This window comes from Eucyclogobius newberryi, unplaced genomic scaffold (assembly GCF_026437365.1).
Source record: "Eucyclogobius newberryi isolate DKJ021-1_F unplaced genomic scaffold, fEucNew1.0.hap1 SCAF_228, whole genome shotgun sequence".
In the NCBI taxonomy this organism is placed as follows: domain Eukaryota; kingdom Metazoa; phylum Chordata; class Actinopteri; order Gobiiformes; family Gobiidae; genus Eucyclogobius; species Eucyclogobius newberryi.
In genome coordinates this window covers 13,228-40,059 of record NW_027315866.1, presented here as the reverse complement: position 1 = coordinate 40,059, position 26,832 = coordinate 13,228, and the positions used below count along the sequence as shown (strand labels likewise).

At 50.3% G+C, this 26,832-nt stretch overlaps 1 protein-coding gene across 1 annotated transcript; it reads left to right on the top strand.

Moving 5' to 3' along the window:
* On the top strand, positions 1 to 26,832 carry tm9sf4 (transmembrane 9 superfamily protein member 4). Its single transcript, XM_072459503.1, has 18 exons — positions 1 to 52; positions 5,522 to 5,635; positions 6,045 to 6,144; positions 7,638 to 7,794; positions 8,836 to 8,971; positions 9,430 to 9,553; positions 11,966 to 12,087; positions 12,989 to 13,100; positions 13,170 to 13,240; positions 14,583 to 14,715; positions 19,915 to 19,996; positions 20,080 to 20,155; positions 23,054 to 23,137; positions 23,520 to 23,695; positions 23,776 to 23,839; positions 24,812 to 24,931; positions 25,018 to 25,107; positions 26,568 to 26,832. The coding sequence occupies exons 1-18, from the start codon at positions 35 to 37 to the stop codon at positions 26,715 to 26,717; spliced, it is 1,929 nt and encodes a 642-aa protein (XP_072315604.1). The 5' UTR covers positions 1 to 34; the 3' UTR covers positions 26,718 to 26,832.

The window sequence follows — 26,832 nt, the reverse complement described above, 5'->3', positions numbered from 1 at the left end:
CTTCCTCTGACGTCACGCATGACACGTATTCAAGATGGCGGCCGCGAGGATGGTGAGTGAAACAACTCTTTCTTCAACTGTTCGGCCCGAAAACTGCGCGATTTTTACGCCAAACTCCCCGTTATCCACCGGCAGCAGCTCGGTCCAAACGCCACCGGGCTGTACCGGGCTGTACCGGGCGCGTTCATCCGCCGCAGCGCGCTCTTTGTCCCGGTTTGGAGCCGTCGGTTTGCGGATGTTGCCGCTGTGAGTTAGCATCAAGCTAACAGTGAGCGAAAGTGTCAGAGCCGTGTTTACACCAGAAATGAGCTTTTGTCACGATTTAAATCACTTTATGTTCAGCTCTGCAGCCAAAAAACAAGAAGAACATGATGCATATGTGTCTGTATATACTGCATGTATATATTGTATGTATGTACTGTATTAAAGTCACAATATGTCAGTGAAAGCGTGAGAGACATCACAGCTGCTCTAAGCACATTTAACACTGGATTTAAGCACATTTAACACTGGATTTAAGCACATTTAACACTGGATTCAAGCACATTTAACACTGGATTTAAGCACATTTAACACTGGATTTAAGCACATTTAACACTGGATTCAAGCACATTTAACACTGGATTTAAGCACATTTAACACTGGATTTAAGCACATTTAACACTGGATTTAAGCACATTTAACACTGGATTCAAGCACATTTAACACTGGATTTAAGCACATTTAACACTGGATTTAAGCACATTTAACACTGGATTTAAGCACATTTTAACACTGGATTTAAGCACATTTAACACTGGATTTAAGCACATTTTAACACTGGATTTAAGCACATTTAACACTGGATTTAAGCACATTTAACACTGGATTTAAGCACATTTAACACTGGATTTAAGCACATTTAACACTGGATTTAAGCACATTTTAACACTGGATTTAAGCACATTTAACACTGGATTCAAGCACATTTAACACTGGATTTAAGCACATTTAACACTGGATTTAAGCACATTTTAACACTGGATTTAAGCACATTTTAACACTGGATTTAAGCACATTTAACACTGGATTTAAGCACATTTAACACTGGATGCAAGCACATTTAACACTGGATTTAAGCACATTTAACACTGGATTCAAGCACATTTAACACTGGATTTAAGCACATTTAACACTGGATTTAAGCACATTTAACACTGGATTTAAGCACATTTAACACTGGATTTAAGCACATTTAACACTGGATTTAAGCACATTTAACACTGGATTCAAGCACATTTAAAACACACTTTGACTTTTACTAGACACTCATAAATGTTCACACACAATAGTTTTTACTTAATCTACATAATTATGACACTACTTTGAGACATGAGTACTTGTGTCATGTAAAGGACACAGATATTCCCACTATAATTCTGCTTTAATATCAAAGTCTGGACATGTGTTTTTGTTCTGTTCAAATGTGAAATACTGTTGTTAAATGACTTAAACATTGATAAATCACATGTGCAGTGATATTATCGTATCACGTTTAGTGATTTTAGCCTCTTTAGAGGAGTTTGTGTCGTGTGTAAAGTCTGTTTGTTCTGCGCAGAAGGAACATTTTATGAGTAGATTTTGAATAAAGATGAGATTCTCTTTATTTGTTTTAAAATGGTTAAACTATTGTCACAGAAACATCACAAACTATTCAATATTCGTTTATGACATTTTTATTTAATAATGTCTCGGCCTTTTGTTATAAAAGGTCTTTGTGTTTTAGAGTCTGTGTGCTCCAGACAAACATGACACTTAGACAAACACGACTAGCGTTCTGTTTTAGTCGACACGTCACGGCGAGAGTCACGACGAGGGTCACGGCGAGAGTCACGATGAGTCACAGCGAGAGTCACGGCGAGTCACGGCGAGAGTCACAGCGAGAGTTAAGGCGAGAGTCACGATGAGTCACAGCGAGAGTTAAGGCGAGAGTCACGATGAGTCACAGCGAGAGTTAAGGCGAGAGTCACGATGAGTCACAGCGAGAGTTAAGGCGAGAGTCACGATGAGTCACAGCGAGAGTTAAGGCGAGAGTCACGATGAGTCACAGCGAGAGTTAAGGCGAGAGTCACGATGAGTCACAGCGAGAGTTAAGGCGAGAGTCACGATGAGTCACAGCGAGAGTTAAGGCGAGAGTCACGATGAGTCACAGCGAGAGTCACGACGAGTCACGGCGAGAGTCACAGCGAGAGTTAAGGCGAGAGTCACGATGAGTCACAGCGAGAGTTAAGGCGAGAGTCACGATGAGTCACAGCGAGAGTTAAGGCGAGAGTCACGATGAGTCACAGCGAGAGTTAAGGCGAGAGTCACGATGAGTCACAGCGAGAGTTAAGGCGAGAGTCACGATGAGTCACAGCGAGAGTTAAGGCGAGAGTCACGATGAGTCACAGCGAGAGTTAAGGCGAGAGTCACGATGAGTCACAGCGAGAGTTAAGGCGAGAGTCACGATGAGTCACAGCGAGAGTTAAGGCGAGAGTCACGATGAGTCACAGCGAGAGTTAAGGCGAGAGTCACGATGAGTCACAGCGAGAGTTAAGGCGAGAGTCACGATGAGTCACAGCGAGAGTTAAGGCGAGAGTCACGATGAGTCACAGCGAGAGTTAAGGCGAGAGTCACGATGAGTCACAGCGAGAGTTAAGGCGAGAGTCACGATGAGTCACAGCGAGAGTTAAGGCGAGAGTCACGATGAGTCACAGCGAGAGTCACGACGAGTCACGGCGAGAGTCACAGCGAGAGTTAAGGCGAGAGTCACGATGAGTCACAGCGAGAGTTAAGGCGAGAGTCACGATGAGTCACAGCGAGAGTTAAGGCGAGAGTCACGATGAGTCACAGCGAGAGTTAAGGCGAGAGTCACGATGAGTCACAGCGAGAGTTAAGGCGAGAGTCACGATGAGTCACAGCGAGAGTTAAGGCGAGAGTCACGATGAGTCACAGCGAGAGTTAAGGCGAGAGTCACGATGAGTCACAGCGAGAGTTAAGGCGAGAGTCACGATGAGTCACAGCGAGAGTTAAGGCGAGAGTCACGATGAGTCACAGCGAGAGTTAAGGCGAGAGTCACGATGAGTCACAGCGAGAGTTAAGGCGAGAGTCACGATGAGTCACAGCGAGAGTTAAGGCGAGAGTCACGATGAGTCACAGCGAGAGTTAAGGCGAGAGTCACGATGAGTCACAGCGAGAGTTAAGGCGAGAGTCACGATGAGTCACAGCGAGAGTTAAGGCGAGAGTCACGATGAGTCACAGCGAGAGTTAAGGCGAGAGTCACGATGAGTCACAGCGAGAGTTAAGGCGAGAGTCACGATGAGGAGGGTCGTGATTAGAGTTGTGATCATCAGACATTCTTGGTTGACTCTAAACTTGAGTCTCTAAGTTTACGTTCTCTGTCCTTCTTTGACCTGAAGTGGACAAAATAAGAACACAATAAAATGCCAAAGCATCTTATACCACACATTCTCCTTTGGTCTATGTAAATACTTCCTAATACTATGTAATAATTACTTGAATAATATAAATCTGGGTTGACTAAGACTCCATCGACCGATTAATCGACTGAAGAACTAAAGCTCTCCAGCCCTGAACAGGAAGGAAGACGTTTAGAGCCTCTGGGTTCATTTGGCTGGAAGTCATGAACTCTAAACATGTGTCTGATTCAACTGTGAGGACACAAGAGGAGGACACAAGAGGAGGACACAAGAGGAGGACACAAGAGGAGGACACAAGAGGAGGACACAAGAGGAGGACACAAGGGGAGGACACAAGGGGAGGACACAAGACGAGGACACAAGACGAGGACACAAGACGAGGACACAAGACGAGGACACAAGAGGAGGACACAAGGGGAGGACACAAGGGGAGGACACAAGGGGAGGACACAAGGGGAGGACACAAGGGGAGGACACAAGAGGAGGACACAAGAGGAGGACACAAGAGGAGGACACAAGAGGAGGACACAAGAGGAGGACACAAGAGGAGGACACAAGAGGAGGACACAAGGGGAGGACACAAGGGGAGGACACAAGGGGAGGACACAAGACGAGGACACAAGACGAGGACACAAGACGAGGACACAAGACGAGGACACAAGGGGAGGACACAAGGGGAGGACACAAGGGGAGGACACAAGGGGAGGACACAAGGGGAGGACACAAGAGGAGGACACAAGAGGAGGACACAAGAGGAGGACACAAGGGGAGGACACAAGAGGAGGACACAAGAGGAGGACACAAGAGGAGGACACAAGAGGAGGACACAAGAGGAGGACACAAGACGAGGACACAAGAGGAGGACACAAGAGGAGGACACAAGAGGAGGACACAAGAGGAGGACACAAGAGGAGGACACAAGAGGAGGACACAAGGGGAGGACACAAGGGGAGGACACAAGGGGAGGACACAAGGGGAGGACACAAGGGGAGGACACAAGGGGAGGACACAAGGGGAGGACACAAGGGGAGGACACAAGGGGAGGACACAAGGGGAGGACACAAGGGGAGGACACAAGGGGAGGACACAAGAGGAGGACACAAGGGGAGGACACAAGGGGAGGACACAAGGGGAGGACACAAGAGGAGGACACAAGAGGAGGACACAAGAGGAGGACACAAGAGGAGGACACAAGACGCAGAAGTGGTTCACCCATGAAGATGCTGCGTGTGACTCGTGCTAAAGCTCTGTGTTTCCACTGACGCTAGCGACTTTGTGGAGCCTTAGCAACTAGAGCTGGTTTCGATTCAAATTTCAAGAATCGATTCGATTCCGATTTTTACGTTTCAAAATCGTTTTTTTTTTTTCGATTTCTCAGATCCGATTCGATTCCTATTCGACCCGAGGGTTAATGTTACTAAAAATGAAAAATGTATTTGAAGCGTTTCCTTCACTTAATGGCTGTGGAGAGAAGCAACATATTCAAACTAGTATTATATCAATATTAAACAGCAAATCTTACAAGTCTTGGTAGTTACTGATGGAAGACTGATGAAAAGGTCAAGGGTAAAAAAAAAAACAATCTTTGGACGTACGAATCGATAATCGGTCATTAATATGCGAATCGATTAAAAATCGGAATCGATTTTTTTTTTTTTTTTTCAACCCAGCTCTATTAGCAACACAAAGCTAGCAAAGCGCGTTAGCTACGCAAAGCGCGTTAGCAAGGCAAAGTTATCAAAGCGCATTAGCAACAGCTGTTTCCTGTTTATAGCCGCACCGCACTCGCTTTGTCAAGAGCCACAATCTGCTTTAGCCACGCCCCTCACACACACTAGCTTAAGCCACGCCCCTCACACACACTAGCTTTAGCCACGCCCCTCACACACACTAACTTTAGCCACGCCCCTCACACACACTAGCTTTAGCCACGCCCCTCACACACACTAACTTTAGCCACGCCCCTCACACATCAGTAAGTTCATTTCATGCCTTGTGTGATATATTTTTCTGTTATTGTGACGGAGTTGGTGAAGTTGTGATTGTGTCCGGTCTGTGGTCAGGACTCGTGGTGGGCCTTGCTGCTGCTGCTGGCCCTGCTGCCCGCTGTGAGGCCCTTTTACGTCCCCGGAGTGGCTCCTCGAGACTTCAGGGAGGGCGAGAGCGTCGACATCAAGGTGAGACATCCGGGTTTATCCACACGTGTGAAACATGATGCTCCCACCCCATGACTTTCTTTGTCCAAATACAGTTTATTTTTATTCCCGTGACACGTGAGTCCGACAGTCACGTGTTCTCACTCGCTGGAAAGATGAGTGTGGGCGTCGCTCTGTGGATATGTGGGCGTCGCTCTGTGGATATGTGGGCGTCGCTCTGTGGATATGTGGGCGTGGCATTGTGGATATACACCTGACATTCCTCTTCAGGGTTCATTTGACTCATTAAAACAAGGATAACGTTTATGTTGTCTGCTGCTGTTGTGGCGTCGTTTTGCTGCTTTTCTTACATCACTTTAGCGAGGTTGGCTCCAAACGCTGCCGGACGTTGCGTTGATGACTCAGTATTAAACTTGGTGTGTGTTTCCAGGCGGTGAAGCTGACCAGCTCCAGGACTCAGCTGCCCTTTGAGTTCTACTCTCTGCCTTTCTGTGTCCCAGAGCAGGTCGTGTACAAAGGAGAGAACCTGGGTATGATCATGACACATGAACACGTATGATCATGACACATGAACACGTATGATCATGACACATGAACACGTATGATCATGACACATGAACACGTATGATCATGACACATGAACACGTATGATCATGACACATGAACACGTATGATCATGACACATGAACACGTATGATCATGACACATGAACACGTATGATCATGACACATGAACACGTATGATCATGACACATGGACGCGTATGATCATGACACATGAACACGTATGATCATGACACATGGACACGTATGATCATGACACATGAACACGTATGATCATGACACATGAACACGTATGATCATGACACATGAACACGTATGATCATGACACATGAACACGTATGATCATGACACATGAACACGTATGATCATGACACATGAACACGTATGATCATGACACATGAACACGTATGATCATGACACATGAACACGTATGATCATGACACATGGACACGTATGATCATGACACATGGACACGTATGATCATGACACATGGACACGTATGATCATGACACATGAACACGTATGATCATGACACATGAACACGTATGATCATGACACATGAACACGTATGATCATGACACATGGACACGTATGATCATGACACATGAACACGTATGATCATGACACATGAACACGTATGATCATGACACATGAACACATATGATCACGTATGATCATGACACGAACACGTATGATCATGACACGAACACGTATGATCATGACACGAACACGTATGATCATGACACATGGACACGTATGATCATGACACATGGACACGTATGATCATGACACATGAACACGTATGATCATGACACATGAACACATATGATCATGACACATGAACACATATGATCATGTATGATCATGACACATGAACACGTATGAACAAGACACATGAACACGTATGAACAAGACACATGAACACGTATGAACAAGACACATGAACACGTATGATCTGCACACATGAACACGTATGATCATGTATGATCATGACACATGAACACGTATGAACATGACACATGAACACGTATGATCATGACACATGAACACGTATGAACATGACACATGAACACGTATGAACATGACACATGAACACGTATGAACAAGACACATGAACACGTATGAACAAGACACATGAACACGTATGATCATGTATGATCATGACACATGAACACGTATGAACAAGACACATGAACACGTATGATCTGCACACATGAACACGTATGAACAAGACACATGAACACGTATGATCATGTATGATCATGACACATGAACACGTATGAACAAGACACATGAACACGTATGATCTGCACACATGAACACGTATGAACATGACACATGAACATTTATTTAAATTAGTCACATTTGCATTTTATTTAAAAGTCTTAACAAACGGAGCCTTATAAACCTTGAAAGAGCTCGTCGCGTCTGTGACGTCGTCGCCGCGTCTGTGTTTTCTAGGAGAGGTTTTACGCGGCGATCGAATTGTCAACACTTTGTACAACGTCCAGATGACCAGCGACAAAAAGTGTGAGCTGGTTTGTCCGAAGAAGAAGCTGAGCGTGGACGAGAGCAAACTGTTCGCTGAGCGCATCAAGGAGGAGTACTACGTCCACCTGTGAGTGATGACCAGTGTGCTGTGGCCCGTGTGGTGCTGTGGCCCGTGTGGTGCTGTGGCCCGTGTGGTGCTGTGGCCCGTGTGGTGCTGTGGCCCGTGTGGTGCTGTGGCCCGTGTGGTGCTGTGGCCCGTGTGGTGCTGTGGCCCGTGTGGTGCTGTGGCCCGTGTGGTGCTGTGGCCCGTGTGGTGCTGTGGCCCGTGTGGTGCTGTGGCCCGTGTGGTGCTGTGGCCCGTGTGGTGCTGTGGCCCGTGTGGTGCTGTGGCCCGTGTGGTGCTGTGGCCCGTGTGGTGCTGTGGCCCGTGTGGTGCTGTGGCCCGTGTGGTGCTGTGGCCCGTGTGGTGCTGTGGCCCGTGTGGTGCTGTGGCCCGTGTGGTGCTGTGGCCCGTGTGGTGCTGTGGCCCGTGTGGTGGTGTGGCCCGTGTGGTGCTGTGGCCCGTGTGGTGCTGTGGCCCGTGTGGTGGTGTGGCCCGTGTGGTGGTGTGGCCCGTGTGGTGCTGTGGCCCGTGTGGTGCTGTGGCCCGTGTGGTGCTGTGGCCCGTGTGGTGGTGTGGCCCGTGTGGTGGTGTGGCCCGTGTGGTGGTGTGGCCCGTGTGGTGGTGTGGCCCGTGTGGTGGCCCGTGTGGTGGTGTGGCCCGTGTGGTGCTGTGGCCCGTGTGGTGGTGTGGCCCGTGTGGTGGTGTGGCCCGTGTGGTGGTGTGGCCCGTGTGGTGGTGTGGCCCGTGTGGTGGTGTGGCCCGTGTGGTGGTGTGGCCCGTGTGGTGCTGTGGCCCGTGCAGTGTGAACCAGTGTCTGACAGTGTTTTGTGGGCGTGTCTCTGACAGTGTTTTGTGGGCGTGTCTATGACAGTGTTTTGTGGGCGTGTCTCTGACAGTGTTTTGTGGGCGTGTCTATGACAGTGTTTTGTGGGCGTGTCTCTGACAGTGTTTTGTGGGCGTGTCTATGACAGTGTTTTGTGGGCGTGTCTATGACAGTGTTTTGTGGGCGTGTCTCTGACAGTGTTTTGTGGGCGTGTCTATGACAGTGTTTTCTTGTATTTCCAGAATTGCAGATAATCTTCCGGTTGCCACACGTTTGGAGTATTATCCAAACAGAGAAACTGCAGAAGACGACAAGAAAGAGGCCAAAGATATTCAGTTCGAGCACGGATACAGGATCGGCTTCGTCGACAACGACAAGGTGAGGCACAGGTCAAAGGTCACACAGAAATGAAGCCTTAATGTGTCGGGTGTAGAAGAATGTTCCACACTGTGTTCAGGTTATCTCCTTTATGAAATCAAAGTTGTTTAATTAAACAACTTCTCCATGGAGACGAGCAGGAGGTGCAGCCAGGAAAGTTGCGTAGTGAAGCTTTAAGTATAATGTCTCCAACATAAGCTCAAAACATGAATACAGTCATTTATATCCACGGCCTCAGCTTCCTGTTTGCAGCAAGTATTTTATGGACGTTATTTGTGATTGATTATTTTGACCAAAACTGCACTTTGCAACTTTTAAAATACAGTGTCAGAATAAACTCACTTTAGAAACAACTCGATTTGTGTTATTTTCTTACATAAATAGTTTGTTTTCTCCACAGCCTCAGTGTAATCATGAAGAATCTGTGTACTCTAACAGTATTTGTGTGTCTTTTGCAGTACTACCTGCACAACCACCTGTCGTTCATCCTGTACTTCCACAGAGAGAAGATGGAGGAAGGCGACACTCACAGCTACAGAGTGGTGCGCTTCGAGGTCGTGCCCCAGAGCGTCAAAGTCGAGGGTACGACATGTGTTCTAGTGATGCAGCGATGTGCCACTAGAGGGGGTACGACATGTGTTCTAGTGATGCAGCGATGTGCCACTAGAGGGGGTACGACATGTGTTCTAGTGATGCAGCGATGTGCCACTAGAGGGGGTACGACATGTGTTCTAGTGATGCAGCGATGTGCCACTAGAGGGGGTACGACATGTGTTCTAGTGATGCAGCGATGTGCCACTAGAGGGGGTACGACATGTGTTCTAGTGATGCAGCGATGTGCCACTAGAGGGGGTACGACATGTGTTCTAGTGATGCAGCGATGTGCCACTAGAGGGGGTACGACATGTGTTCTAGTGATGCAGCGATGTGCCACTAGAGGGGGTACGACATGTGTTCTAGTGATGCAGCGATGTGCCACTAGAGGGGGTACGACATGTGTTCTAGTGATGCAGCGATGTGCCACTAGAGGGGGTACGACATGTGTTCTAGTGATGCAGCGATGTGCCACTAGAGGGGGTACGACATGTGTTCTAGTGATGCAGCGATGTGCCACTAGAGGGGGTACGACATGTGTTCTAGTGATGCAGCGATGTGCCACTAGAGGGGGTACGACATGTGTTCTAGTGATGCAGCGTTGTGCCACTAGAGGGGGTACGACATGTGTTCTAGTGATGCAGTGTTGTGCCACTAGAGGGGGTACGACATGTGTTCTAGTGATGCAGTGTTGTGCCACTAGAGGGGGTACGACATGTGTTCTAGTGATGCAGCGATGTGCCACTAGAGGGGGTACGACATGTGTTCTAGTGATGCAGCGATGTGCCACTAGAGGGGGTACGACATGTGTTCTAGTGATGCAGCGATGTGCCACTAGAGGGGGTACGACATGTGTTCTAGTGATGCAGTGTTGTGCCACTAGAGGGGGTACGACATGTGTTCTAGTGATGCAGCGATGTGCCACTAGAGGGGGTACGACATGTGTTCTAGTGATGCAGCGATGTGCCACTAGAGGGGGTACGACATGTGTTCTAGTGATGCAGTGTTGTGCCACTAGAGGGGGTACGACATGTGTTCTAGTGATGCAGTGTTGTGCCACTAGAGGGGGTACGACATGTGTTCTAGTGATGCAGTGTTGTGCCACTAGAGGGGGTACGACATGTGTTCTAGTGATGCAGCGATGTGCCACTAGAGGGGGTACGACATGTGTTCTAGTGATGCAGCGTTGTGCCACTAGAGGGGGTACGACATGTGTTCTAGTGATGCAGTGTTGTGCCACTAGAGGGGGTACGACATGTGTTCTAGTGATGCAGCGATGTGCCACTAGAGGGGGTACGACATGTGTTCTAGTGATGCAGTGTTGTGCCACTAGAGGGGGTACGACATGTGTTCTAGTGATGCAGTGTTGTGCCACTAGAGGGGGTACGACATGTGTTCTAGTGATGCAGCGATGTGCCACTAGAGGGGGTACGACATGTGTTCTAGTGATGCAGCGATGTGCCACTAGAGGGGGTACGACATGTGTTCTAGTGATGCAGCGATGTGCCACTAGAGGGGGTACGACATGTGTTCTAGTGATGCAGTGTTGTGCCACTAGAGGGGGTACGACATGTGTTCTAGTGATGCAGCGATGTGCCACTAGAGGGGGTACGACATGTGTTCTAGTGATGCAGCGATGTGCCACTAGAGGGGGTACGACATGTGTTCTAGTGATGCAGTGTTGTGCCACTAGAGGGGGTACGACATGTGTTCTAGTGATGCAGCGATGTGCCACTAGAGGGGGTACGACATGTGTTCTAGTGATGCAGCGATGTGCCACTAGAGGGGGTACGACATGTGTTCTAGTGATGCAGTGTTGTGCCACTAGAGGGGGTACGACATGTGTTCTAGTGATGCAGTGTTGTGCCACTAGAGGGGGTACGACATGTGTTCTAGTGATGCAGTGTTGTGCCACTAGAGGGGGTACGACATGTGTTCTAGTGATGCAGTGTTGTGCCACTAGAGGGGGTACGACATGTGTTCTAGTGATGCAGTGTTGTGCCACTAGAGGGGGTACGACATGTGTTCTAGTGATGCAGTGTTGTGCCACTAGAGGGCGCACACGTGACTCATATTGAAAACACGTGGTTTAAGTTGGATCTCATGTTGGTGACGGAAACGCGATTGTTCAGATCTTCTAACGGCTCAAGAACACAGCCGCACGCGGGCACAGCCGCACACGTTAATCTACTATTGCCCTCTAACCAAACGGTCTCATAAAGTTTAAACGGCGTCCCAGACTGATCTCGTGGCGATACTAAGTCTTTAATCTTGTCCGTGGTTTTCTGTTTTTTCTCTTGATGGCGCTGTGGTCAGCAGAGGGCGCCACACACCAGTCCAGACATCCTGATGGAAATGAAGACGACGTCGCTCACGCTCTTTTGTCTTTTGTCTTGTCAGATTTGAAAGCGGATGAAAGTGCAAAGGCGTGCACGTTACCAGAGGCCAGCGGTTCAGTTCCTCAGGAGATCGACCCCAGCAAAGAAAACGAGGTCCTCTTCACCTACTCTGTGCGCTGGGAGGTCAGTGTGTACCCCTTCTGCTCCCGACAGAGTCTCTCCCGGACGGAGTCTCTCTCCCGACAGACAGAGTGTCTCTCCCGGACAGAGTGTCTCTCCCGGACAGAGTGTCTCTCCCGGACAGAGTGTCTCTCCCGGACAGAGTGTCTCTCCCGACAGAGTGTCTCTCCCGACAGACAGAGTGTCTCTCCCGACAGACAGAGTGTCTCTCCCGACAGACAGAGTGTCTCTCCCGACAGACAGAGTGTCTCTCCCGACAGACAGAGTGTCTCTCCCGACAGACAGAGTGTCTCTCCCGACAGACAGAGTGTCTCTCCCGACAGACAGAGTGTCTCTCCCGACAGACAGAGTGTCTCTCCCGACAGACAGAGTGTCTCTCCCGACAGACAGAGTGTCTCTCCCGACAGACAGAGTGTCTCTCCCGACAGACAGAGTGTCTCTCCCGACAGACAGAGTGTCTCTCCCGACAGACAGAGTGTCTCTCCCGACAGACAGTGTGATAGCCACGCTTTTCAACAGAGTTTAAAGTCCTAAAGGAGAAAAGCGCTCTTTTGTCCCCTTAGAGTCTCGGTGTCCAGTTGAGGTCAGAACATTCCTAAAGCCTTGGGCCGGACGTGTCTGCACTTGATTCTTAAACAATGACACGAATCGAATGAAATGATTGATTAAATAGTCTATATTTGACAGAAAAGTGCTCGTGATGATAATGAAGATCACGAGTCCTTGTCTTGTCGTGGGAGACAATAAAAGACTTCTGTCCCTTTTGTACAAACACATGGAAAGTATCACAGAATAGAAAGAATCAACCAAAACCTGGCCAAATACTAGAATTGAAGCAGTATTTCTTTAGTAATAGTATTTATAAATCTGAACGTTCTAAACTGAAACGTCTCGTCTGTTCCAGGAGAGCGAGATCAAGTGGGCGTCTCGCTGGGACACTTACCTGACCATGAGCGACGTTCAGATCCACTGGTTCTCCATCGTGAACTCGGTGGTGGTGGTCTTCTTCCTCTCGGGTCAGTTGACTTGTCTCCTGCACTTCAAATGGGGTTAAGAGCCGATGCTTCAGGCTGCGTCTGTTGCAGGTATTCTCAGCATGATCATCATCCGGACGCTCAGGAAGGACATCGCCAACTACAACCGAGAAGACGACATCGTGAGTGTCCAAAGAGCCACATAGTGAGACTAAAGAGCCACATAGTGAGACTAAAGAGCCACATAGTGAGACTAAAGAGCCACATAGTGAGACTAAAGAGCCACATAGTGAGACTAAAGAGCCACATAGTGAGACTAAAGAGCCACATAGTGAGACTAAAGAGCCACATAGTGAGACTAAAGAGCCACATAGTGAGACTAAAGAGCCACATAGTGAGACTAAAGAGCCACATAGTGAGACTAAAGAGCCACATAGTGAGACTAAAGAGCCACATAGTGAGACTAAAGAGCCACATAGTGAGACTAAAGAGCCACATAGTGAGACTAAAGAGCCACATAGTGAGACTAAAGAGCCACATAGTGAGACTAAAGAGCCACATAGTGAGACTAAAGAGAGCCACATAGTGAGACTAAAGAGCCACATAGTGAGACTAAAGAGAGCCACATAGTGAGACTAAAGAGAGCCACATAGTGAGACTAAAGAGAGCCACATAGTGAGACTAAAGAGAGCCACATAGTGAGACTAAAGAGAGCCACATAGTGAGACTAAAGAGAGCCACATAGTGAGACTAAAGAGCCACATAGTGAGACTAAAGAGCCACATAGTGAGACTAAAGAGCCACATAGTGAGACTAAAGAGCCACATAGTGAGACTAAAGAGCCACATAGTGAGACTAAAGAGCCACATAGTGAGACTAAAGAGCCACATAGTGAGACTAAAGAGCCACTGCACCAGAGGCTCTCTCACACGTCAGACACTGGAGTTCAGGACCACAGAGCGTCGTGCAGCTTCATCTTAAAGACACAAAGCACTGGATCAAAGACAGAGAAGATTCTGAGCAGGACAAAAGATGAAGAGAAAGAGTTAAAGAGACAAACTGTTCAAGAAACACCAACATTAAAGAGAAACGATGCTTTAAGGTTCAGTTTACTCGTAATATTCAACAGCATTTATATAAGTAATACATCAGCTCTGGTCATCAGTGATGAGGAGCTGCAGCAGCTAACAACAGGATGTATATGTCCCATTACAGACATGCTGGGTAACAAAGAAGATAAGTTTCAGGTCAAACTTTAATCAGACAGGATATTATCAGGAGGCTCCTGATAATATCCTACTCTAAGTAGGATAAATATCTGAGTTCTCGGATGTTTTTAGAAAAAGAGTCCGGATGAAACAACTGAAGCTTTTTCTACTCTGGAACCCTCCACTCTTTATTCTCATCTTGTTCTCGCCTTTATCTCGTCTTTATTTTCTTATTCTCTTCTTCTCATCATCTCGTCTTCTTCTCCACCTGCTGCGGCGGTGATTGTCCTTCTAACCCCGTGTGTCCTTGTCTCAGGAGGACACGATGGAGGAGTCTGGATGGAAGAACGTTCACGGAGACGTCTTCAGACCGCCTCAGTATCCCATGATCCTCAGCTCTCTCCTGGGCTCGGGGATTCAGCTCTTCTGCATGATCCTCATCGTCATCTGTGAGTGTGACCTTTACACCACACGACCTTTGACCCTTACACCACACGCTCAGGCTGTGGACGACCTCTAACCTGAACTATCCACACGCCCAGGCTGTGGACGACTTTGACCCTTACGCCACACAACCTTTGACCTGAATCAAATCAAATCAAATCAGTTTATTTTTGTAAGGCCCAAAATCACAACAACAGTTGCCTCTGAGGGCCACAGGGAGAAATGAATCAACAATGTCTGTGGTGGCGATGAAGTCAGACAATGTCTGTGGTGGCGAGGGACGATGTCCCAGGGTCCTCTGTCCTTAGACTCTCCTTCTGCAGGAAAAACTACAAAAAAAACCTCTTTGGGAAAAAAGCGTAGAAACCTGGAGGAGTTCCAGTGAAGGAGAGATCCGACTCTCACAGACGGACAGACGGACACGAGGAGACTGGAGCTGGAGCCACTCTTCAGGCAGAAGAGGGACCGTCCACACAGGGCAGGGACACTTCACCAGGGGAGGGACATCTGGGTCCACAGGTCCTCAGGAGTGAGAGAAAGAAAAGAAGGCGGTGAACAGTTTGCAAGTGGAATTAAAAAATAAATATTGTTTGATAGCATAAGTAGTCAGAAGAAGAGGATAGTGCTCAAGCTGTCATACTTCCCCCAGCACAGTTACTCCTAGGGCAGCGTAGCTGAAGCTGTGGGTTTATCTTTCTGTTCCTAACTACTCTGACCATAAGCGATTTCGAAGAGGAACGTTTTAAGCCTGGACTTAAATGAAGAGACTGTGTCAGCATATTTAACATGGGTCGGGAGCTGATTCCATAACACAGGAGCTTGGTAGCTAAACGCTCTACCTCCTACAGTACTTTTAGAGACTCTTGGCACCACCAGAAGGCTGGCATTCTGAGAGCGAAGAGCTCTGTTTGGATGATATGGTTCTATAGCATCTTTGAGGTAGGATGGGGCCATGTCATTTATGGCTTTGTAGGTCAAGAGTAGAATTTTGAATTTGATTCTAGACTCGACAGGAGCCAGTGAAGAGACTTCAGCACTGGCGTAATGTGCTCTCTTCTTTTTGTTCCTGTTAGTAATCTTGCTGCTGCATTTTGAACCAGTTGAAAGCTTTTTATGGAGCTTTTAGGACACGCTGCAAGCAGGGAGTTACAGTAGTCTAATCTAGTCGTTACAAATGCATGGATAAGTTTTTCGGCATCACTTTTAGGCAGAATTCTTCTGATTTTGGCTCTTGTTGCGCAAATGGAAATAGGCTGTTTTACAAGCTTGATTTATATGAGCTTTAAATGAGAGCTCCTGGTCAAATAAGACTCTGAGGTTTCTTACAGTAGAACTGGAGGCTACACTGACATTGTCCAGTGTGACTATCTGCTCAGATAGAGCGTCTCGTAGATGCTTAGGGCCAAGCACAATGACCTCAGTTTTTTCAGGGTTAAGAAGCAGGTAGTTTAGTGTCATCCAGGTTTTTATCTCCTTCACACAAGCACTAAGTCTGTCTACTTGATCGCTCTGATCAGGTTTCATTGATAAATACAGCTGAGTGTCGTCTGCATAGCAGTGGAAGTTAATGCCATGCTTTCTGATAATGTTGCCTAATGATCACATGACACGATCACATGACACGATCACATGACATGATCACATGACATGATCACATGACACGGTCACATGACACGGTCACATGACACGATCACATGACACGATCACATGACACGATCACATGACACGATCACATGACACGGTCACATGACACGATCACATGACACGGTCACATGACACGGTCACATGACGCGGTCACATGACGCGGTCACATGACGCGGTCACATGACGCGGTCACATGACGCGATCACATGACGCGGTCACATGACGCGATCACATGACGCGGTCACATGACGCGATCACATGACACGGTCACATGACACGATCACATGACACGAACACATGACACGGTCACATGACACGGTCACATGACACGGTCACATGACACGATCACATGACACGATCACATGACACGATCACATGACACGATCACATGACATGTCACTGAATATTGGCTCTATTATTTCTTTGAATTTTGAGATAGATTTTTCAGATATTGTCCTTTTCATTATAACTTTATTTTGTAGGACTGGATGATCTTTAAGAATAAACTGAAAGGTAATTATGAAATGATCTGACAATATAGAGTTTTGAGGGAGGACACTGAGGTCACTAATCTCTGTTCCATACGTTAGGACAAGATCCAGAGTGTTCTTGTGAGTGTGAGTCGCTTTATTTACATTCTGAGTGAAACCAATGCTGTCTAACAAGGCGCTGAAGGCATTACTGAGAGAGTCATCACTCATGTTCACGTGGATATTAAAGGCTCCAGCTATAACTATTTCATCCCAGGCTAACACTAAGTTTGATATAAAGTCAGAAAACTCTGTTAAAAACTCTGAGTAGGGACCAGGGGGTCGGTAGATAACTATGAACAAAACTCCTTTTGGTTTTTCATATTTGATTGACAGCATAAGGCTTTCAAATGAGTGAAATGCATTGTTAATTTTAGGGCTCATGAGTAGGCTTGAGTGTGAGATCACTGCCACACCACCACCTCGGCCTGTGCTCCTGGAGGTCTGAAAGTTAACATGGGTGGGTGGGGTTAACATTGGTGGGTGGGGTTAACATGGGTGGGTGGGGTTAACATGGGTGGGTGGGGTTAACATGGGTGGGTGGGGTTAACATGGGTGGGTGGGGTTAACATGGGTGGGTGGGGTTAACATGGGTGGGTGGGGTTAACATGGGTGGGTGGGGTTACATGGGTGGGTGGGGTGGACTCATTTAGTCTGACGTAGTCGTCTTGTTGAAGCCACGTTTCAGTTAGAGCTAGAAGATCTATGTTATAGTCACTAATTAATTCATTAACTAAGAGCGATTTGGAGGAAATTGCTCTAATGTTTAGCAGTCCACATTTTACGTGTTTATTCATTTGTGTCATTTGTGATTGTTATTTTCCTTAAGTTATTTGGTCTGACGCCTGAAATATTTTTTCTGAGATGTGACTTTTTGGCATTATTTGTACGAGGGACACGAGGGACACGAGGGACACACACAGTCTCTATCTGTCTTGAATCTGAACACTTCACATGTAACAGAGCGGGCGAGAGTTCAGCGACAGAGGAGCGTCTTGAACTGCTGCTCTGCACCTGGGGCTCATCCCTAGATGGTCACTTAACACGACTAAGACTATCGGTCAAATTCCGAACTAATAGGGATGTACCCTCCGAAGTCGGATGGATGCCATCCCTGCGTATGAGCCCGGGCTTTCCCCCAAAACGCACTCCAGTTATCAATAAAGACAACGTTGTTTTGAGGGCACCATCTGGATAACCAGTTGTTGATGCTGAAAGAGGCTGTACAATTCAGCATTGATCCGATTGGGCAGGGGACCTGAAAATATTACAGTGTCTGACATCGACTTCGCTAGGTCACACACCGCGGCTACTTGAACTTTGAGCACCTCTGATTGTCTCCGCCGGGCGTCGTTACCGCCTGCGTGAACCACGACTCGCCGGAAACGGGTCCTACTCTGCTTTAAGATCCTAAGGTTTCCTTCGATGTCACCCATTCTGGCCCCCGGGTAACACCTAACGCTAGCAGCTGGCAGCTTCACGTCTCTAACAATAGAACTCCCGATTACAAGAGTTTCTCTCGTGTGTTCAGCGGGCGTGTGATCGCTGAGGGGAGAAAACCTATTATAGACGTGAAGCTCACGGCGCTCTGAGGTTCGGCGTTTAGCGCCTTGTCCCCTCCGAACTGTCACAAATTGGTCCCTATTCTGTTCCTGGTCTAGTCCTCGGCCTTACTGCTACTGCTAATGCTAATGCTACGCCCTGGAGCGCGGTCCGGTAGCCCTCGCGCTAAAACCGAACTATAACTGGACTTAAGCTCCTCTAAACAGCGGATCCGCGCTTCTAACTCCGTAACCCTGGCCTCCAAAACTACCACTACACTGCACTTCACGCACCTGTCATCAGAGAAGGAGCCAGGGTTCTGACTCGACATATGACAGCTCAAACAGGTAAAGGTAGATCCAGCCATGACGCTAGCGGCTAGGCTACGCTAGGCTAGTTCAGGCTGGAGCTAGAGAGTGAGGAGGGCTTTTAATCCACGAAATACTGAAAAGTGAGCGGTTTGAGGCTCCGGATTGTTTGCGGAGAAATCAAACGCTCACCTTTGTGTATATGATGTGTAAATAGTGTGTATAATTCGTGGATTAATCGGTAAAAGGCTCTTAGAACAAACAGCTCTGAAAACGCGACACACTCCACTGAACTATCCACATACTCAGGCTGTGGACGACTTTGACCCTTACACCACACGACCTTTGACCCTTACGCTACACAACCTTTGACCTGAACTATCCACACGCTCAGGCTGTGGACAACTGACCCTTACGCCACACGACCTTTGACCCTTACGCCACACGACCTTTAACTTGAACTATCCACACGCTCAGGCTGTGGACGACCTTTGACCCTTACACCACCCGCTCAGGCTGTGGATGACCTTTGACCCTTACGCCGCACGCTCAGGCTGTGGACGACCTTTGACCCTTACACCACCCGCTCAGGCTGTGGATGACCTTTGACCCTTACGCCGCACGCTCAGGCTGTGGACGACCTTTGACCCTTACACCACACGCTCAGGCTGTGGACGACCTCTAACCTGAACTATCCACACGCTCAGGCTGTGGATGACCTTTTGACCTGAACTATTGTGTTGAAAAAATCATAAATCAATGGGACAAAAACATCTGTAAAGAATAATAACCAGATAATTGCGCCGTTTAGCTTCAGAGATCAGACGACATCAGACTTAATGCCAGATTAGACCTTTAACGTCCGTGTAAATCCCCTTGATGGTTAAATCGTATCATTATGGGTGTTTGAAGCTGCCGCCGTCGTCCCCTGCTGTCTCGGGGTGGAACACCAGGACATGGACGCAAACTCTCCTGAGAAACCCTGGCTCCTGTTCTATTTGGCAATGTTTAAATGTTTTTCTATGTGATTATACAGACTTATTTCAAGAACTAATACTTTGTTCTGTTACAATACTCGTGATGGTCATACACACGCACAAACGTTTAAAGGAGCGTTAGTTTGAGTGGGCGGAGCCTGTGACGTGTGGCCGGCTGTAACGGACATGTTTGTTTCTCGCAGTTGTTGCCATGTTGGGGATGTTGTCTCCCTCCAGCAGAGGCGCTCTCATGACCACGTCCTGCTTCCTCTTCATGTTCATGGGGTGAGAATCCTGTCTGTCTGTTTGTGTTTGTGTCTGTGTCTGGTCCTTTATGACTTTAAACTGCTGCTTTGTGCGCCCTCTAGCGTGTTCGGAGGGTACTTCGCTGGTCGACTTTACCGCACACTGAAAGGACATCGGTGGAGGAAAGGAGCCTTCTGTGTGAGCCTCCAGAACACACGCACACTCGCACAAAGACGCATACAGACACGCACACTCGCACAAAGACGCACACACTCACACACAGACTCGCACACAGACGCACACAGACGCGCACACTCGCACACAGACGCGCACACAGACTCGCACACAGACGCACAGACGCGCACACAGACGCACAAAGACGCACACACTCGCACACAGACGCGCACACTCGCGCACAGACGCGCACACTCGCGCACAGACGCGCACAGACGCGCACAGACGCACACACTCGCACACAGACGCACACACTCGCACAAAGACGCACACACTCGCACACAGACGCGCACACAGACGCGCACACAGACACGCACAGACACGCACACTCGCACACAGACACGCACACTCGCACGCACACTCGCACGCAGACAAGCACACTCGCACGCAGACACGCACACTCGCACGCAGACACGCACACTCGCACGCAGACACGCACACTCGCACGCAGACACGCACACTCGCACGCAGACACGCACACTCGCACGCAGACACGCACGCAGACACGCACACTCGCACGCAGACACGCACACTCGCACGCAGACACGCACACTCGCACGCAGACACGCACACTCGCACGCAGACACGCACACTCGCACGCAGACACGCACACTCGCACGCAGACACGCACACTCGCACGCAGACACGCACACTCGCACGCAGACTCGCACGCACACTCGCACGCAGACACACACACACTTGCACGCAGACTCGCACACACTTGCACGCAGACTCGCACGCAGACACGCACACTCGCACGCAGACACGCACACTCGCACGCAGACACGCACACTCGCACGCACACTCGCACGCAAGACTCGCACACAGACACGCAGACTCGCACACAGACATGCACACTCGCACGCACACTCGCTCGCAGACACGCACACTCGCACGCAGACACGCACACTCGCACGCAGACACGCACACTCGCACGCAGACACGCACACTCGCACGCAGACACGCACACAGACACGCACACTCGCACGCAGACACGCACGCAGACACGCACACTCGCACGCAGACACGCACACTCGCACGCAGACACGCACACTCGCACGAAGACACGCACACTCGCACGAAGACACGCACACTCGCACGCACACTCGCACACAGACACGCACACTCGCACGCAGACACACGCACACTCGCACGCAGACACACACACACTCGCACGCAGACACACACACACTCGCACGCAGACACACACACACTCGCACGCAGACACGCACACTCGCACGCACACTCGCACGCAGACACGCACACTCGCACACAGACACGCACACAGAAACGCACACTCGCACACAGACACGCACACTCGCACACAGACACGCACACTCGCACACAGACACGCACACTCGCACACAGACACGCACACTCGCACACAGACACGCACACTCGCACGCACGCAGACACGCACGCAGACACGCACACTCGCACACAGACACGCACACTCGCTCGCACGCAGACACGCACACTCGCACGCAGACACGCACACTCGCACGCAGACACGCACACTCGCACGCAGACACGCACACTCGCACGCAGACACGCACACTCGCACGCAGACACGCACACTCGCACGCAGACACGCACACTCGCACGCAGACACGCACACTTGCACACAGACACGCACGCAGACACGCACACTTGCACACTCGCACGCAGACATGCACACTTGCACACAGACACGCACACTCGCACGAAGACACGCACACTCGCACGCAGACTCGCACACTCGCACGCAGACTCGCACACAGACACGCACACTCGCACACAGACACACTCGCACACAGACACACACACACTCGCACGCAGACACGCACACTCGCACACAGACACGCACACTCGCACACAGACACACTCGCACACAGACACGCACACAGAAACGCACACTCGCACACACACGCAAACTCGCACACAGACACGCACACTCGCACACAGACACGCACACTCGCACGCAGACACGCACACTCGCACTCAGACACGCACACTCGCACGCAGACACGCACACTTGCACACAGACACGCACACAGACACGCACACTCGCACGCAGACACGCACACACGCACACTCGCACACAGACACGCACACTCGCACGCAGACTCGCACACAGACACGCACACTCGCACGCAGACACGCACACTCGCACACAGACACGCACACTCGCACGAAGACACGCACACTCGCACGCAGACTCACACACACACACTCGCACGCAGACACGCACACTCGCACGCAGACTCGCACACAGACACGCACACTCGCACGCACACTCGCACGCAGACACGCACACTCGCACGCAGACTCGCACACAGACACGCACACAGAAACGCACACTCGCACGCAGACACGCACACTCGCACGCAGACACGCACACTCGCACGCACACTCGCACGCAGACACGCACACTCGCACACAGACACGCACACTCGCACGAAGACACGCACACTCGCACGCAGACTCGCACGCAGACACGCACACTCGCACACAGACACACTCGCACACAGACACACACACACTCGCACGCAGACACGCACGCAGACACGCACACTCGCACGCAGACACGCACACTCGCACGCAGACTCGCACACAGACACGCACGCACGCACACTCGCACGCAGACACGCACACTCGCACGCAGACTCGCACACAGACACGCACACAGAAACGCACACTCGCACACAGACACGCACACAGAAACACACACTCGCACACAGACACGCACACTCGCACACAGACACGCACACTCGCACGCAGACACGCACACTCGCACGCAGACACGCACACTCGCACGCACACTCGCACACACTCTTATACACACAAACACACTTCCTAAACAGTTCCCTGTTTGTCCTGCAGACGGCGACGCTGTACCCCGCTGTGGTGTTCGCCATCTGCTTCGTTCTCAACTGCTTCATCTGGGGAGAGCATTCGTCCGGAGCGGTGAGTGAAACCTGAGCCGCCACAGTGGCCCTGGGGCAGAGGGACGCAGATGTGGCTGTGATTCTGAGCCGCCACAGTGGCCTTGACAATCACCGCTGCAGCAGGTGAACGAGGATAAGAGGAGGATAAGAGGAGGATAAGAGGAGGATAAGAGGAGGATAAGAGGAGGATAAGAGGAGGATAAGAGGAGGATAAGAGGAGGATAAGAGGAGGATAAGAGGAGGATAAGAGGAGGATAAGAGGAGGCGAGAATTTTTCACTTTTAAAAACACGAGTTAATCCGATGTATTGGCTTCCTCTCCCAGCGTTGGCCCAGCACACATACAGATGCAGGTTGTCATGGCGACGGGCGGCGTGAAACAGTGTGACTTGTGTCCCTCAGGTGCCCTTCACCACGATGCTGGCGCTGCTCTGCATGTGGTTCGGGATCTCCATGCCCCTGGTGTATCTGGGATACTACTTCGGCTTCCGGAAGCAGCCGTACGACAACCCGGTCCGGACCAATCAGATCCCTCGCCAGGTCCCCGAGCAGCGCTGGTACATGAACAAGTTTGTGGGGTGAGTGCGAGCTCCGCCTCCCGGCAACGCGGCCAATGAGAAGCCGCTTGGATCACGATGCTTCTGTTTGTGTCCCCCAGGATCCTGATGGCCGGCATCCTGCCATTTGGAGCCATGTTCATCGAGCTCTTCTTCATCTTCAGCGTGAGTTCAGGACACGCGTATCAGGACACGCGGTCAGGACACGCGTATCAGGACGCGCGTATAGGACGCGCGGTCAGGACACGCGATCAGGACGCGCGTGTCAGGACGCGCGTGTCAGGACGCGCGTGTCAGGACGCGCGTGTCAGGACGCGCGTGTCAGGACGCGCGTGTCAGGACGCGCGTATCAGGACGCGCGATCAGGACGCGCGTGTCAGGACGCGCGTGTCAGGACGCGCGTATCAGGACGCGCGGTCAGGACGCGCGATCAGGACGCGCGTATCAGGACGCGCGGTCAGGACACGCGTATAGGACGCACGTATAGGACGCGCGGTCAGGACACGCGATCAGGACACGCGATCAGGACGCGCGTGTCAGGACGCGCGTGTCAGGACGCGCGTGTCAGGACGCGCGTGTCAGGACGCGCGTGTCAGGACGCGCGTATCAGGACGCGCGGTCAGGACGCGCGATCAGGACGCGCGTGTCAGGACGCGCGTGTCAGGACGCGCGTGTCAGGACGCGCGTATCAGGACACGCGCGTCAGGACACGGTCAGGACTCGCGCGTCAGGACGCGGTCAGGACTCGCGTGTCAGGACTCGCGTGTCGGGACGCGGTCAGGACACGCGTGTCGGGACGCGGTCAGGACACGCGTGTCGGGACGCGGTCAGGACACGCGTGTCGGGACGCGGTCAGGACACGCGTGTCGGGACGCGGTCAGGACACGCGTGTCGGGACGCGTGTCAGGACACGCGTGTCGGGACGCGTGTCAGGACACGCGTGTCGGGACGCGTGTCAGGACGCGCGTGTCGGGACGCGCGTGTCGGGACGCGCGTGTCGGGACGCGTGTCAGGACGCGGTCAGGTCTCAAACGGTCTTCACCGTCGCCACACTTTGGTTTAGGTTCTCTCAGGTTCAGGTTCAGGATTGGAGCTTGTGTGAAATCGTTCTTTAACACTTTGTGGCGTTCTGTGCAGGCCATCTGGGAGAACCAGTTCTACTATCTGTTTGGGTTCCTGTTCCTGGTCTTCATCATTCTGGTGGTGTCGTGTTCTCAGATCAGCATCGTCATGGTGTATTTCCAGCTCTGCGCCGAGGTACGAGTCTCCAGACCAGGCCCAGGCCCAGTTCAGGCCCGGACCAGTCTCTCAGAGTCTCTCATCCTGAGCCGTTTGTGTTTCAGGATTATCGCTGGTGGTGGAGGACGTTCCTCGTTTCAGGAGGATCAGCCTTTTATGTTCTGATTTATGCCATTTTCTACTTCATCAACAAGGTAACGACTGGAGCTTCACTGTGCCACTTTAGAGTTTCTACTTCCTGCTTCACTGAAAGAGAAGAGTCTGGTTCATCTCAAAAGTGGAAACAGTGACAGGCCAGATCCATCTGTTCAGTCATAATCTGGATTTATAAAACAATACAAATAAAAAGGTTATTTCAGTTCAGCCCGTTACCGGACTCTGGCACCAGCAGGAGGCTGGTCCATGTTTAGTCCTGACTCTGGCACCAGCAGGAGGCCGCTCCATGTTTAGTCCTGACTCTGGCACCAGCAGGAGGCCGGTCCCTGACCTAATGGCAGCATGTAGAGAACAGAAGGGGTCCCAGAACTGACCCTTGGCACTCCACAGTCAGGGGCATGTGGTCTGAGACACAAAGTACTTCCTGTCTTCCAGATAGGACCTTAACCAGTTTAGGGCGGGGCCTGTGATGCCGACCCTGTCCTCTAGTCTCTGTAAGAGGGTCCCACCCTGTCCTCTAGTCTCTGTAAGAGGGTCCCACCCTGTCCTCTAGTCTCTGTAAGAGGGTCCCACCCTGTCCTCTAGTCTCTGTAAGAGGGTCCCACCCTGTCCTCTAGTCTCTGTAAAAGAGGGTCCCACCCTGTCCTCTAGTCTCTGTAAGAGGGTCCCACCCTGTCCTCTAGTCTCTGTAAAAGAGGGTCCCACCCTGTCTTCTAGTCTCTGTAAGAGGGTCCCATGATGGACAGTGTCAAAAGCAGCATCAGATCAACAGAATTAAGACTGAGGCTTTGCCCGTGTCAGTGTTCAGGAGGATGTCATTTGTCACCATGACAACAGCAGACTGTCACCATGACAACAGGAGTCTCAGTCACTCTGACAACAGCAGACTCAGTCACCATGACAACAGCAGTCTCAGTCACCATGACAACAGCAGTCTCAGTCACCATGACAACAGCAGACTCAGTCACCATGACAACAGCAGTCTCAGTCACCATGACAACAGCAGTCTCAGTCACCATGACAACAGCAGTCTCAGTCACCATGACAACAGCAGTCTCAGTGTGACGAGCTCTAAAACCTGAAAAACATCTAATGTCGTTTATTAAGAGGAAATCTGTGAAAGAACTTAGTCCCAGAATGTCAGATCAGAGACGGGCCGGTCATGACTCAGTACTGCCCCTCCCCCTGACCTCTGCTCTTCTTTAGCAGAGGCTTCATGACTGCATTTGTCAAAGACATTGGGAATGTTCCAGATTGAAGCTTTAACTATGTGAGTGATGCTAACAAACTGTTCAGCTCAGACTTTATAAATCTGGAGGTCACACATGGAGCAGCTGTAGATGAACTCAGACTGTGATGATCTCATGGACAGTTTTGTCAGTTACAGGTGCAAAGTGAGTCGGCTCTAAGTGTCCAGGTAGTTTTAGGGTCATTTTTTGCATTGTGGGATTAATAGCATCTGTGTGTGACGTGTCTCCTCTGTCTTCTGTCTCCTCAGCTGGACATTGTGGAGTTCATCCCGTCGCTGCTGTACTTCGGTTACACGGCGCTCATGGTTCTGTCCTTCTGGCTGCTCACAGGGACCATCGGCTTTTACGCCGCTTACATGTTCATACGAAAGATCTACGCCGCCGTGAAGATCGACTGACCTCATCCTCCTCGTCCTCCTCGTCCGCCGCTGCTGCTGTTTCCCTTTACTTTTCCTCGCTTCTGTTTTTTTAATAATAATATATTTTTTATTCTCTGTGGTGGAACGAGCAGTG

Excerpts from the sequence above, each read along its gene's own strand:
- tm9sf4 (XM_072459503.1), top strand. Across the intron at positions 20,156-23,053 it reads GGAGGAAAGGAGCCTTCTGT|ACGGCGACGCTGTACCCCGC; the intron begins GTGAGCCTCCAG and ends TTTGTCCTGCAG. Across the intron at positions 24,932-25,017 it reads ATTTCCAGCTCTGCGCCGAG|GATTATCGCTGGTGGTGGAG; the intron begins GTACGAGTCTCC and ends TTTGTGTTTCAG.